Genomic DNA, 14417 nt, shown 5'->3' with positions numbered 1-14417 from the left:
GAGAAACGCTTTCCCTCCGAATCTAGGGGAAAAATCGATGAACGGAGGTGTAGATTCAGGGTCTGTTACTGTTCCGACCAGATCTACAGAAATCAGGCCGGTGATTCATGGAGGTGCTGCATTTCCATCACACGACAAGGAGGTGAAATATGCTGATGCAATTACTGACGTGGGCGCTGACTCTGCTGCTGATGTGGGCGTTGACTATGCTGCTCATGTGGGAGTTGACTGTGATGATGACATCACTGCTGAGCTAAGTGATGACATCAGCGCTGCAGGAAAAAAAACTGCAATTTTGGTACAAAATTAGCACCCATTCCTTTGTTTATTGGGAACATTCCGTTACACGCTAACGCTACTATGATTAATAATGATAAAATTGCTGATGCGTTCAATAATTCGACACGTAAAACGCTATCTTACATTGCCCCAACGACGCAAAATGGGGAGGTTATAGTTCGCCCTACAATTGATACGGTGCGTGAAGGATCCAAAAGATGGAAGGCTACGGCCGTTGGTTATTTTATGGGAAAACGGCATATTTTCACCACTTGAAGGAGTTTGCACATTCGGTTTGGCCAGCACTTCGAGAGGTCATGGCAACAGCTAATGGTTTCTTTTTTTTCCAATTTAAAACGAAAATTGATATGGAGGACGTCATTGAAGGGGGTCCATGGCTATTTCAGGGACAACCAATTGTATTGCAAAAGTGGAAACCGGGCATGGCTATGAGAAAATTGAAGCATATACAAGTGCCTGTCTGGATAAAATTGAGACACCTTCCAATGGAATTCTGGACGACGGAAGGTTTGAGTATTGTTGCAAGCGGTGTGGGTAACCCTCTATACCCAGATGCGATAACGAGGGCATGCACGAGACTGGATTTCGCTCGTGTATGCGTGATGATTGACGTTACTCAGAAAATACAAAATCATATTGTTATAATGACACCAGATGAAGATGGCGGGGAAACCCCATGCAAGATTGATATCGAGTATGAATGGCTTCCACCTAAATGCACAGGATGCATGACATTGGGACACTCGGTGAAGGAGTGTACATCGACTAAACCTCAGAAACAAACAAAGCCCCCAGTAAAAGTGTATGTACCAAAAACAAACGTCCTGCAACCACCAGCCCCCAAGGAAAGGCAAAAGAAACGCGAGACCATGGTTGAGGTGAATGATGCCACTAGAGGAGATAAAAGTGTTGAACACGATGAATGTGAACCCTCATATCACAAGGAGAAGGGTAAGGAAGTGATTATTTATAATCCATATTATACTTTGAATCTAATTGACGATGCAGAAGAGATTACTAGGGGTCCTAACACATGCAACCCCTCTAGTAATAATCCATGTTGAACCGCGGTGTGGAATGTCCGGGGGCTGAATAAGAGAGACCATCAGCTCGCAGTTAAGGACCTCGTCTCGGAACACAGGTTACATTTTATGGGCATATTAGAAACTCGTGTTCATTCTAACAATATTATGCATATTCAGTCATTTTTGCTCCCTCATTGGAAATGGTTTGTTGATTATGTGTTTGTGGGTAACCGTATTTAGGTAACATGGGATGACGATGTTGTTGATGTTCATATTCTTGAATTGGGGAATCAATTTGTGCATTGTCGCGTCACTAATAGGGCTGATAGTGAATCCCTCACTATCACCGTTGTTTATGGTGCCTCTGAGATGATTGACCGTAGGAGTTTATGGAATACTTTGGAAACATTGGCTCGGGAGCAAAGGGATGATCCTTGGCTGGTGGGGGGGGGGATTTCAATGCAGTTCGAGAAATGAATGAAGTGTGTGGAGTTTCTGGTGATATAAGGACGGCCATGGAAGAATTCAATGCTGCTATCTAGGAGGCCGGGTTAATACCATTCCCATGCAGGGTGAATGGTATACTTGGCATAATTGTAGTACGAGCTCTCGGAGTCTATGGAAGAGATTGGATCGGATCCTCATTAATGATAGATGGCTTGCGAGATTTCCTTCCTCGTGTTATCATAGCCTATTGCCGCGGACTTCTGACCACTCGCCACTTGTAATACATGGGGATATGCAACATCATCAACAAACAGGCGGAGGTTTGTTTCGATTTGACAACTACCTAACACACTCACCTGAATTTATCCCCAGTGTGCAGAATATTTGGCAATATTCTATTATTGGGGTTCCTATGTTTGCGGTAATACGTAAACTTAAAGCACTAAAGCCGGTCTTCAGGGAACAAAGGAGAAAGAAGGGGGATTTAACACTCAATGTTCAATTAGCCAAAGGATTTCTTGATGAGGCGCAACAGCTGGTGAGCAATGATAGACAGAATGAAGCACTTTTACAGCTAGAACACTGCTGCCGACTGGTTTATGCAAAAGCGGTAAAACTGGAACAAATCATGTTGCAACAGAGAGCCAAAATACAGTGGATGAAGGAAGGTGACCAATGCACCCGAATTTTCTTTCGTAAAATTGCCCAGAGAAGAGTGGCGCGGAGGATATTGCAGATCAATGATGATTATGGAACCAGGAGAGATCATCAATGAATTTGTCCATTACTACCAAAACCTCTTGGGCGGTAACAGAAGACAGATACTTATAGATATTGGATTTCTCAAACCGTGGGCTAGGCATATTCTTTCTAATGAAGAGGCTAGCCATCTTATTTCGATTTTCACTCCGGATGATGTGAAGCAAGCGGTTTTTGATATAGCAGAAGACAAGGCACCGGGGCCTGATGGTTATTCATCTGGCTTCTTTAAAGCAGCATGGCAAGTGGTGGGACAAGAAGTTACAAAGGCGGTACTAGACTTCTTTAAAACTGGCAAATTACTCAAGCAAGTCAACTCCACAATTTTGGCTCTAATCCCAAAGGTACACACTCCTATGACTGTTGGAGATTATAGAACAATTTCGTGTTGTAATGTGTTATACAAAATTATTGCAAAATTACTTATCCAACGGTTAAGTGTGGTTCTGGACAAGTTAATCAGTCCCTGTCAGGGAGCGTTTATTCCAGGGCGTAGCATTGGGGACAATATTTTATTGGCACAGGAATTGTTCACAGGCTACAATCAGATGAAGCTACCACCTCGGTGTGCTCTAAAAGTTGATATTAGGAAGGCCTACGATACGGTGGAGTGGGACTTCCTACTTGCAGTCTTGCAATTGTTTGGCTTCCCACGAACATTCACAAAGTGGATTGAGGAGTGTGTAACGACGGCCTCATTCTCAATTGGGCTTAATGGAAACCCTCACGGTTTCCTTGCAGGAGCACGTGGATTAAGACAGGGAGACCCACTATCCCCCTATCTTTTTCTTCTCGTTATGGAAGTATTGCATTTGGGATTTTTGCAACTCATCGAGCAGGATATGCAATTCACTTACCATTGGAAATGTGAGTCGGCCAAAGTATTCCTGCTGGGATTCGCTGATGACCTCCTGCTTTTCTGTAGAGCTGACTTGGACTCTCTCAGAGTCCTCAAGATGGGATTGGATCGATTTGCAGAATGGTCTGGACTTCGGCTGAACGTACAAAAAAGCCATGTCATTATATCCCGATCAGCGCAAGGATGGACGGATCAGATCTTAGCAGCTATTGGGTTCCAGGAGGGCCACCTACCAATGAAGTACTTTGGAATCCCTCTTCTATCTTCCAGATTGTCTATAGCCGATTGTCAGCCACTTTTATTGAAAATTGATGCTCGTATTAAAGGCTGGGACGGGATTTCATTATCATATGCGGGACGCGTACAAATCATTAAATCCGTACTATCAGCAATGAGCATATACTGGGCATCTGCATTCATATTACCAAAGGCTATTATTAAACAAATTGAGAAACGACTCAGAAATTTTCTGTGGAAAAGCACTTATACATCGGGATACGCCAAGGTAGCGTGGAAGGATGTGTGCAAACCAATTGTGGAAGGAGGCCAAGGAATTAAGGATATCGATATACTTAACCGCGCCTTAATGGCAAAGAAGCTTTGTGATGTTATCAGATGCGACCGAACATCTATATGGGTTGAGTGGTTGAAGCATGGAAGACTGCGCGATAACTCAATTTGGGCAATTAACGAGAAGGGAGGATCATGGGGATGGCGAAAACTGCTTTGACTCCGAAGTTCCATACTACCTATGACGGAGTTTCTCATTGGGGAGGGACGGACATTCTTCTTGTGGAAGGATCCGTGGCACCACTTGGGCCCCCTTATTGCTAGATTCCCACGAGGACCAAGTCTTTTGGGACTTGATGAATCCGCCAAACTTCAAGTAGTTATTGATGAGGGACAATGGCAGTGGCCTTTTATAACTGATTTGGAATGTATGGAGATCATTTACACATTACCTCAGATTCACGGAGGGGAAGACAGGATCAACTGGAGATTCCCAGAGGGACGACTCACCACACAATCACTATACAGACTTTTCTGCCCACCTGGACCAAAAGTAGGATGGTCTTCACTACTTTCAGGTACATTGAAGATCCCCAGACATAATTTCATCCTTTGGTTAGCAATTCAGGAGAAGCTACCGACTACCGATAAAGCTTGGATGACCCACTTAGGTGGATGTATCCTTTGTGATGAGGGTACAGCAGAGACACACACTCACATGTTCTTCCGATGTCAATATAGTAGAAGATGCCTTGCAGCTGTACGCCAACATGTTCGATTCTCTTGGCCCAATCGCGAGTGGAAAAGAGACGTGGAATGGGCTTCGAGGAAGTGGAGGGGAAAGCATATCGTTAATATTGCTTATCGAGCCTTACTTAGTGCATGCATATACCACATTTGGCGAGAGAGGAACCTGAGACGCTTTGAACACACCCAACGGCCGGAACGTGTATTAGCTACCTGCATAGTTGATGATGTTAGACAGAGAATACTTAGTATTAATCTATCATGTTCAATTAGCACATATGCGCTCTATAGACTTTGGCGTATCCCTTGGTCTGTCGAGGGAGACACCACTTGATTGTTGTACTATACTCCTTTTTCTTTAATGAAACTTACCTTTACCCAAAAAAAAAAGAAATTTACCATTACCGAAAAAAAGTTTGTTTCCCTTTTATACTAATTTGTAGTTATTATTACGCTTAGCAAATGAATAACACAAATGCTTGGGTCTAGATCTACGTTTGGGTCATGTTTTGTCGAATTCTGAGAACGTTCAAAATTTAGCTGTTTTGCACGGTTTTATTAAAGCAAGTTTGTTTCCATTTTATACTAACTTGTAGTTATTATTACGCTTAGCAAATTTACAACACAAATGCTTGGGTCTAGACTTGCGACTGGGTCAAGTTTCATCGAATTCTGAGAACGTATAAAATTTAGTTGTTTTGCACGATTTTATTAAAACAAGTTTGTTTCCCTTTTATACTAACTTGTAGTTATTATTACGCTTAGAAAATTTAACACACAAATTCTTCGATCTAGACCTACGTTTGGGTCAAGTTTCGTCGAATTCTGAAATGCTTAAAATTTAGCTGTTATGCATGGTTTTTTTTTTTCGGGTAAAGGTAAGTTTCATTAAAGAAAAAGGGGTATAGTACAACAATCAAGTGGTGTCTCCCTCAACAGACCAAGTGATACGCCAAAGTCTATAGAGCGCACATGTGCTAATAGAACATGATAGATTAATACTAAGTATTCTCTGTCTAACGTCATAAACTATGCAGGTAGCTAATACACGTTCCGGCCGTTGGGTGTGTTCAAAGCGTCTCAGGTTCCTCTCTCGCCAAATGTGGTATATGCATGCACTAAGTAAGGCTCGATAAGCAATATTAACAATATGCTTTCCCCTCCACTTCCTCGATGCCCATTCCACGTCTCTTTTCCACTCGCGATTGGGCCAAGAGAATCGAACATGTTGGCGTACAGTTGCAAGGCATCTTCTACTATATTGACATCGAAAGAACATGTGAGTGTGTGTCTCCGCTGTACCCTCATCACAAAGGATACATCCACCTAAGTGGGTCATCCAAGCTTTATCGGTAGTCGGTAGCTTCTCCTGAATTGCAAACCAAAGGATGAAATTATGTCTGGGGATCTTCAATGAACCTGAAAGTAGTGAAGACCATCCTACTTTTGGTCCAGGTGGGCAGAAAAGTCTGTATAGTGATTGTGTGGTGAGTCGTCCCTCTGGGAATCTCCAGTTGATCCTGTCGTCCCCTCCGTGAATCTGAGGTAATGTGTGAATGATCTCCATACATTCCAAATCAGTTATAAAAGGCCACTGCCATTGCCCCTCATCAATAACTACTTGAAGTTTGGCGGCTTCATCAAGTCCCAAAAGACTTGGTCCTCGTGGGAATCTAGCAATTAGGGGGCCCAAGTGGTGCCATGGGTCCTTCCACAAGAAGAATGTTCGTCCATCCCCAATGAGAAACTCCGTCATAGGTAGGATGGAACTTCGGAGTCGAAGCAGTTTTTGCCATCCCCATGATCCTCCCTTCTCGTTAATTGTCCAAATTGAGTTATCGCGCAGTCTTCCATGCTTCAACCACTCAACCCATATAGATGTTTGGTCACATCTGATAACATCACAAAGCTTCTTTGCCATTAAGGCGCGATTAAGTATACCGATATCCTTAATTCCTTGGCCTCCTTCCATAATCGGTTTGCACACATCCTTCCACGCTACCTTGGCGTATCCCGAAGTATAAGTGCCTTTCCACAGAAAATTTCTGAGTCGTTTCTCAATTTATTTAATAATAGCCTTTGGTAATATGAATGCAGATGCCCAGTATATGCTCATTGCTGTTAGTACGGATTTAATGATTTGTACGCGTCCCGCATATGATAATGAAATCCCCTCCCAGCCTTGAATGTGTGCATCAATTTTCAATAAAAGTGGCTGACAATCGGATATAGACAATCTGGAAGATAGAAGAGGGATTCCCAAGTACCTCATTGGTAGGTGGCCCTCCTGGAAACCCATAGCTGCTAAGATCTGATCCTTCCATCCTTGCGCTGATCGGGAGATAATGACATGGCTTTTTTGTACGTTCAGCCGAAGTCCAGACCATTCTGCAAATCGATCCAATCCCATCTTGAGGACTCTGAGAGAATCCAAGTCAGCTCTACAGAAAAGCAGGAGGTCATCAGCGAATCCCAGCTGGAATACTTTAGCCGGCTCACATTTCCAATGGTAAGTGAATTGCATATCCTACTCGATGAGTTGCAAAAATCCCAAACGCAAAACTTCTATAACGAGGACAAAAAGATAGGGGGATAGTGGGTCTCCCTGTCTTAATCCACATGCTCCTACAAAGAAACCGTGAGGGTTTCCATTAAGCCCAATTGAGAATGAGGCCGTCGTTACACACTCTTCAATCCACTTTGTGAATGTTTGTGGGAAGCCAAATAATTGCAAGACTGCAAGTAGGAAGTCCCACTCCACCGTATCGTAGGCCTTCCTAATATCAACTTTCAGAGCACAACGAGGTGGTAGCCTTATCTGATTATAGCCTGTGAACAATTCCTGTGCCAATAAAATATTGTCCCCAATGCTACGCCCTGGAATAAACGCTCCCTGACAGGGACTGATTAACTTGTCCAGAACCACACTTAACCGTTAGACAAGTAATTTTGCAATAATTTTGTATAACACATTACAGCACGAAATTGGTCTAAAATCTCCAACAGTCATAGGAGTGTGTACCTTTGGGATTAGAGCCAAAATTATGGAGTTGACTTGCTTGAGTAATTTGCCGGTACTAAAGAAGTCTAGTACCGCCTTTATAACTTCCTGTCCCACCACTGGCCATGCTGCTTTAAAGAAGCCAGATGAATACCCATCAGGTCCCGGTGCCTTGTCTTCTGCTATATCAAAAACTGCTTGCTTCACATCATCCGGAGTGAAAACCGAAATAAGATGGCTAGCCTCTTCATTAGAAAGAATATGTCTAGCCCACGGTCTGAGAAATCCAATATCTATAAGAATCTGTCTTCTGTTACCGCCCAAGAGGTTTTGGTAGTAATGGACAAATTCATTGATGATCTCTCCTAGTTCTGTGTGGCTTGTCCCATAATCATCATTGATCTGCAATATCCTCCTCGCCACTCTTCTCTGGGCAATTTTACGAAAGAAAATTCGGGTGCATTGGTCACCTTCCTTCATCCACTGCATTTTGGCTCTCTATTGCAACATGATTTGTTCCAGTTTTACCGCTTTTGCATAAACTAGTCGGCAGCAGTGCTCTAACTGTAAAAGTGCCTCATTCTCTCTAAAAATGGACAACAAAAATTCTCTCACTAAAAATTCTCTCTCTTCTCTCACACACACTAGCACACTACAATTCTCACACACTCATGACCCTTCCCCCATGGACGATGTCGGCGAGGTGGAAGATGATGGTGATACGTCGACTGATGGGGACGACGGTGGACTGGCCGGCCGGTCAAAGGAGGCGATTTTCCAGCGTGGAAGACAAAGAGACGGGTACGGGTTTTTTTGGCCGGAAAACATAGTTTTTTAGTGACTACAGGGTCGACCAGCGATGGGGGAGTGAATGGTGATGATTATATGGCGTTTGGAAGTGATTTGAGACCTGAAATGGTGGAGGAGATGCAATAGCCATTTTTAGGGTTTCGAGAAGATGAAGGGACGCGCAACCAAAAATCACTGGAAACTCGCGATTTTTCGGCCGATGATGGCATCCACGTCTCTGTGGAGAAGGTAGCAAGGATCCTAAACGATAAAGGTGAGAACTTCTCTCTCTCTATGGAGCCTAAAAATTCTCTCTCTTCTCTCTCACACACTAACACACATAACAAAACACACACTAACATCACCACTACCCACTCCTCGCCGGCCGGCGACCTGGGAGGCGGCGGCGACACATCGGCGGACGGCTGTGACGTGGAGTAGGATGGCGAGCAACATGGGGAGGTTGCCATGGTCGTGTTTCAAGGAGAGCCGCTATCGTTAGCCGCAGATTTTGAGAAAACGGGTGGCCGGTTGGAGGCGGAATCCGACGAGGCGTCATCTACGGGCTTCAGATTTGATAATGGAGATGGTAAGGGAAGACCCATTGATGGAAAAATTGGAGTTTTTGCAGCTGGTTCATCCCGCTCAAAACTAGGGTTTCGCGCAGCCATGGAATCCAAAAAGTCGCCTGAGGAAGACGAAGCGACGCCCACTGATATGGCGGTTGTGGCTATGGCAGACGACAACCGAATGAATGGCGAGGGTGAAGGAGTAATGCCCATCGAAAAAGATCAAAACTTGGACGTAGAAGACGAGGATCTAGTGCGCCGACCTATTCGAGGGTTTGGCGGCGCAAATCTAAGCGAACGATTGAATCTTCGTTCAATATCGCTGAGTTCCTTCGACTTGCACACAAGGTGATCGATAAAAATGACCATGAATCAATGGCAGCCCTTGAGGAACTTCGATTAAAATGGGAAATGCTATTTGGCAAAGTTTCCATGTTGCGATGCTTTCCGCCGGAGAAGATGATGCCAATGACGACTGTAACTGATTTACCACCGGCTCGTACGAAACGCCAGGCCTACTGGAGTCTCCTACCGATGACTACGATGGAGAAGACGACGGACATCGATGGGCTGCAACTTGGAAGGAGTCCGATGACAGTAGCAGCGGTTTCCGACGGTCTGATGATGAAGGAACCTCCACAACCGGCGAAGAAAGTTGTTGGAAACCCCCTCCGGTGAACTGAGACGATACTAACGCGTTTTCCGGCGGTTTTGCCGACGAGTGACGTGGATGGTGGCAGTGAGGTGGCGCTTGGTTTTGGGGACGTGGAAGATGACGTGGAGCTCAACTCAGCGGCTGACTTGGCAGATGACAATGACTTGGCGCAAAGGTTGGATGGACATTCTGCTGACATCAGCATCGCTAGGGCTGATGTCAGCAATGGGAGTGATGACAGTAGGGCTGATGTAAGCATTGATGCTGCTGCTGATGTCATCAGTGATGCTGCTGCTGATGTCATCAGTGATGCTGCTGCTGATGTCATCAGTGATGCTGCTGCTGATGTCATCAAGGATGTAGGAAAAAAACAGCTTTTTGACACCACAATGACAGTGAACGTGGAGTGTAACATGGCGAACGAAAAATCTTTTGTTGCTCCAGTCCAAACGGGATTGTACGTGGGTAACATTCCGTTGAATGCATACCCCGAACCAATTATTGATGATAAAATTGCGCATGCATTTAACCACTCAACGCGAAAGACCCTCAAGTTCATTGCTCCAACTCTACAAAATGGAGAGGTGATTGTGAGACCGACTTTAGACACTATCCGAAACGGGTCTAAACGATGGAAAACTACCGCGGTCGGATATTTTTTGTGGAAATGCCCATACTTTCACCATTTGAAGGAATACGAGGTATCAGTTTGGCCGGGTTTAAGAGCGGTTTCTTTTTCTTCCAGTTTAAGTCAGTTGCAGATATGGAAGATATTATTGAAGGAGGGTCGTGGTTGTTTCAGCCTATTGTTCTTAAAAAATGGGAGCCGGGAATGGTTCTGAGGAAACTTAAACATACGCAGGTTCCTGTCTGGATCAAATTGCGCCACCTTCCGGTGGAGTTGTGGACGGAGGAGGGACTCAGCATAGTGGCTAGTGGAGTGGGTAAACCTTTATACCCGGATGCGATCACGAGAGCATGCACGAGACTGGATTTCGCTCGTGTATGCGTTATGCTGGATGTGAATTCGAAAATGCCAAAGCACATTATTATTATGACACCGGATGAGGAAGGAGGAGAATTACCGTGCAAAATTGATGTGGAGTATGAATGGCTACCCCCGAGGTGCACCAGCTGTATGACATTGGGACACTCAGCCAAGGAGTGCACTGTCAACAAACCCAAATCTATCAAGCCACCGGTTAATGTGTATGTACCCAAAGTGGGAGCACTGCGAGGCCCAATGGTGACTGAAAGAACAAGAGTCACACTGTGGAGAAGCAGACAGAAGACCGTGGTACCTGTCCAACTGAAGCGGGACCTAGTCGGGAAGAGAGAGGTAAAGATATCGTTACGTATAACTCTTTCGACTGCGCTACAATTACTAGATAGGGCAGAAGTTCATCAAGAGGTCCTAAGCGAAGCAACACCGTACCTGGGGACCCATGTTAAACCTTGTCATATGGAACGTACGTGGCCTAAACAAGAGGGATCATCAGCTAGCGGTCAAGGATATCATTGCTGAGTTCAGGTTACACTTTATTGGTCTCCTGGAAACACGTGTTCGCATTAATAACTGTGCTAGTATTCAATCATTTTTTATACCTCATTGGAAATGGTTTATGGATTATGACAATATTGGAAATCGGATATGGATTGCTTGGGATTATAATTATACTGATGTGGATATTATTGAGGTGGGAAACCAGTTTATACACTGCCGTGCCACTATTAGAGCATTACAAGAGTATGTTGATATTACTATTGTGTATGGTGCTACTGAGGTCTCTGATAGGCGAGAATTATGGGCCTCTCTAGAATCTTTAGTTGTCCAATGCATTAATACTCCCTGGCTGGTTGGAGGTGACTTCAATGTAGTCAGGGATCTCAGTGAGGTCTGTGGTATGTCAGGAGATATAAGAGTGGCGATGGAGGAATTTAATATGTGCTTACAGAATACTGCGCTTTTGCCATTACCGATGCAGGGTGAATGGTACACATGGCATAATCGTAGTGCTAGCCCTCGCAACTTGTGCAAGCGACTTGATCGTATGCTAACCAATGATACATGGACTTTGCGGTTTCCATCAGTATTCTACCAATGCCTCACCCCACGGACATCGGATCACTCGCCGATGGTAGTTAATGGGGATAATCAGCAGCGATTTGGAGGTATGTTCCGGTTTGACAACTTCCTTACTCTCTCACCAGATTTTATTCCTAGCGTGCAGAGTATATGGCAGCAACAAATAGTGGGAGTGCCTATGTTCTTAGTCACCCGCAAACTCAAGGCACTCAAACCTATTTTTCGAGAACAGAGGAGAAATAAAGGGGATCTTTCTCACAATGTTGAGTTGGCAAGGGGATTCCTGGAGCAGGCCCAAGTGTTGGTAAGCTCGCACAGACAGGATGAGCTTATTCTTCTGTTGGAGCACTGTAGTCGGCTTGTGTATGCAAAGGCGGCCGAATTGGAGAGGATCGTGCTGCAGCAGAGGGCAAAGATGGAATGGATGAAGGGTGGTGACCAGTGCTCCAGAGTGTTCTTTCGTAAAATTGCCCAAAGAAGGACAGCTAGACGAATCTTGCAAATTAATGATGCCCAAGGAATTACAATTACGGAACCAAATGCATTCATACATGAATTTATCTCCTATTATCAATCCTTACTAGGGGGAGACAGGCGTCAGAGGGTGATGGACCTTCGGTTTCTTCGGCCTTGGGCGAGGCATATCATAACAACTGAGGAGGCAGGCCACCTACTTGAACCGTTCAGTGCAGAGGATATCAAAAAAGCTGTTTTTGACATCGGCGAAGATAGAGCACCTGGACCTGATGGGTATTCATCAGGATTCTATAAAAACGCCTGGCCGGTGGTGGGACAGGAGATAATGAAGGCAGTACTGGAGTTCTTCTCTACGGGGAAGCTTCTTAAGCAGATTAATAGCACAATATTGACGGTTATCCCCAAGGTACACTCTCCCACATCTGTTGCAGATTTTCGCCCAATCTCTTGCTGTAACGTACTTTATAAAATCATTGCAAAACTTATTGTCCAAAAATTGAGTGTGATATTGGACAAGATTATCAGCCCCTGCCAGGCAGCGTTTGTCCCTGGCCGGAGCATAGGGGACAATGTTATGTTAGCACAGGAACTCTTCACTGGTTACAATCAGGCCCGACTCCCACCGAGATGTGCTTTGAAAGTTGATATTCGGAAGGCGTATGACACTGTCGAGTGGGATTTCTTGCTATCGCTGCTTCAGCTATTCGGTTTCCCAGAGATTTTCAGACGATGGGTTGAGGAGTGTATCAGCTCACCTTCCTTTTCGGTGGGGATGAACGGAAAGCCACATGGATATTTTGCGGGTGCCAGAGGGCTTCGGCAGGGCGACCCCTTATCGCCATATCTCTTCGTCCTTGTGATGGAGGTCCTACACATGGGAATACTACAGCTGATCGAGCAGGACATGAACTTCGCATTCCATTGGAAGTGTGACGATCTTAGAATCTTCCAATTGGGGTTCGCTGATGACTTACTCCTATTCTGCCGGGCCAATACTGAATCTGTTCGGGTCTTCAAGTCCGGATTAGATAGATTTGCTGATTGGTCGGGGTTGCGCCTCAATGTTGAAAAAAGCCACATCATCATATCCCGATCAGCCCAGAATGTACGAGAGGAGCTACTTGCGATATTGGGGTTTCAGGAAGGCCACTTACCGATGAGGTATTTGGGTCTACCATTGATCTCTTCTCGATTATCTATCGCCGACTGCCAACCATTACTGAGTAAGATCGATACACGTATCAATGGTTGGGAGGAATTGGCACTATCATATGCCGGTAGGGTACAAATCATCAAGTCTGTTCTTGTGGCTATGGGTGTCTATTGGGCTTGAGCATTTATTTTGCCAAAAGGGGTCATTAAAGACATTGAGAAACGATTGCGAGCTTTCTTATGGAGAGGTACGGGAAATAGTGGATACCCTAAAGTTGCATGGAAGGAGATCTGCAAACCAAAGGAGGGAGGCCTTGGCCTTTAAGGATATGGGAACTCTTAATCGAGCATTGATGTGCAAAAAGCTCTGTGAAGTCATCCGATGTGATAGGACTTCTATCTGGGTCGAGTGGCTGCGGCATGGCAGACTACGAGATGATTCGATATGGACTATCCCAGAGAATCGTGGACCATGGGGATGGAGAAAAATGTTGAGGTTGAGAGGCTGGTTACACTCAATGGTGGAATACCGTATTGGTGATGGAAGTGATTTTTTCTTATGGAAGGATCGCTGTCATCACCTTGGGCCCCTCCTTGACAGATTTCCGCGGGGACCCAACAGTTTGGGATTGAATGAGTCTACCATGTTGAGCTCGGTTATCTATGAGGGCCATTGGCACTGGCCATTGATTACGGACATGGAATGTGTGGAGATTACACACGTGCTGCCTCGAATCCAAGGGGGTACAGATTGTATTTTATGGAAGGGTTCGAGTGGGAAACCCACTACCCAGGAGTTCTATCGGGCTATGATACCAGCAGCACCGAAAGTAGGTTGGATTTCACTACTTTCGGGTTCTTTGAAGATCCCGTGACATTTATTTATCCTTTGGCTGGCTATCCTGGAGAAGCTAGCAACGACGGATAAACCATGGCTTTCCCATCTTGGGTGCTGCGTGCTGTGCAATGAAGACATGGTGGAGTCACATAACCACCTGTTTCTCCACTGCAGATTTAGTAGAAGATGCCTCAGTAGTATTC

General features: G+C 44.9%; 2 protein-coding genes across 2 annotated transcripts; both read left to right on the top strand.

Annotated features, from left to right (window-relative positions):
- Positions 1-2521: 2521 nt before the first annotated feature.
- Positions 2522-4120, top strand: LOC148785031 (uncharacterized). Its single transcript, XM_088875200.1, has 3 exons — positions 2522-2875; positions 3371-3751; positions 3896-4120. The coding sequence occupies exons 1-3, from the start codon at positions 2522-2524 to the stop codon at positions 4118-4120; spliced, it is 960 nt and encodes a 319-aa protein (XP_088731326.1).
- Positions 4121-11283: 7163 nt separating this feature from the next.
- On the top strand, positions 11284-14009 carry LOC148785030 (uncharacterized). Its single transcript, XM_088875199.1, has 2 exons — positions 11284-13268; positions 13943-14009. Exons 1-2 carry the CDS (start codon positions 11284-11286, stop codon positions 14007-14009), a joined length of 2052 nt encoding a protein of 683 aa, XP_088731325.1.
- Positions 14010-14417: the final 408 nt, after the last annotated feature.

This window comes from Sesamum indicum, linkage group LG11, assembly GCF_026168435.1.
Source record: "Sesamum indicum cultivar Baizhima isolate 11 linkage group LG11, ASM2616843v1, whole genome shotgun sequence".
NCBI classification, from domain to species: Eukaryota; Viridiplantae; Streptophyta; class Magnoliopsida; order Lamiales; family Pedaliaceae; genus Sesamum; species Sesamum indicum.
This window is presented reverse-complemented; position numbering and strand designations above follow the sequence as displayed.

Excerpts from the sequence above, each read along its gene's own strand:
- LOC148785031 (XM_088875200.1), top strand. The coding sequence starts at position 2,522 with ATGGAACCAGGAGAGATCATCAATGAATTTGTCCATTACTACCAAAAC. Across the intron at positions 2,876-3,370 it reads TTTTGGCTCTAATCCCAAAG|GATATGCAATTCACTTACCA; the intron begins GTACACACTCCT and ends CTCATCGAGCAG. Across the intron at positions 3,752-3,895 it reads CATTATCATATGCGGGACGC|GTAGCGTGGAAGGATGTGTG; the intron begins GTACAAATCATT and ends GGATACGCCAAG.
- LOC148785030 (XM_088875199.1), top strand. The coding sequence starts at position 11,284 with ATGGATTATGACAATATTGGAAATCGGATATGGATTGCTTGGGATTAT. Across the intron at positions 13,269-13,942 it reads TTAGATAGATTTGCTGATTG|GATCGCTGTCATCACCTTGG; the intron begins GTCGGGGTTGCG and ends TTCTTATGGAAG.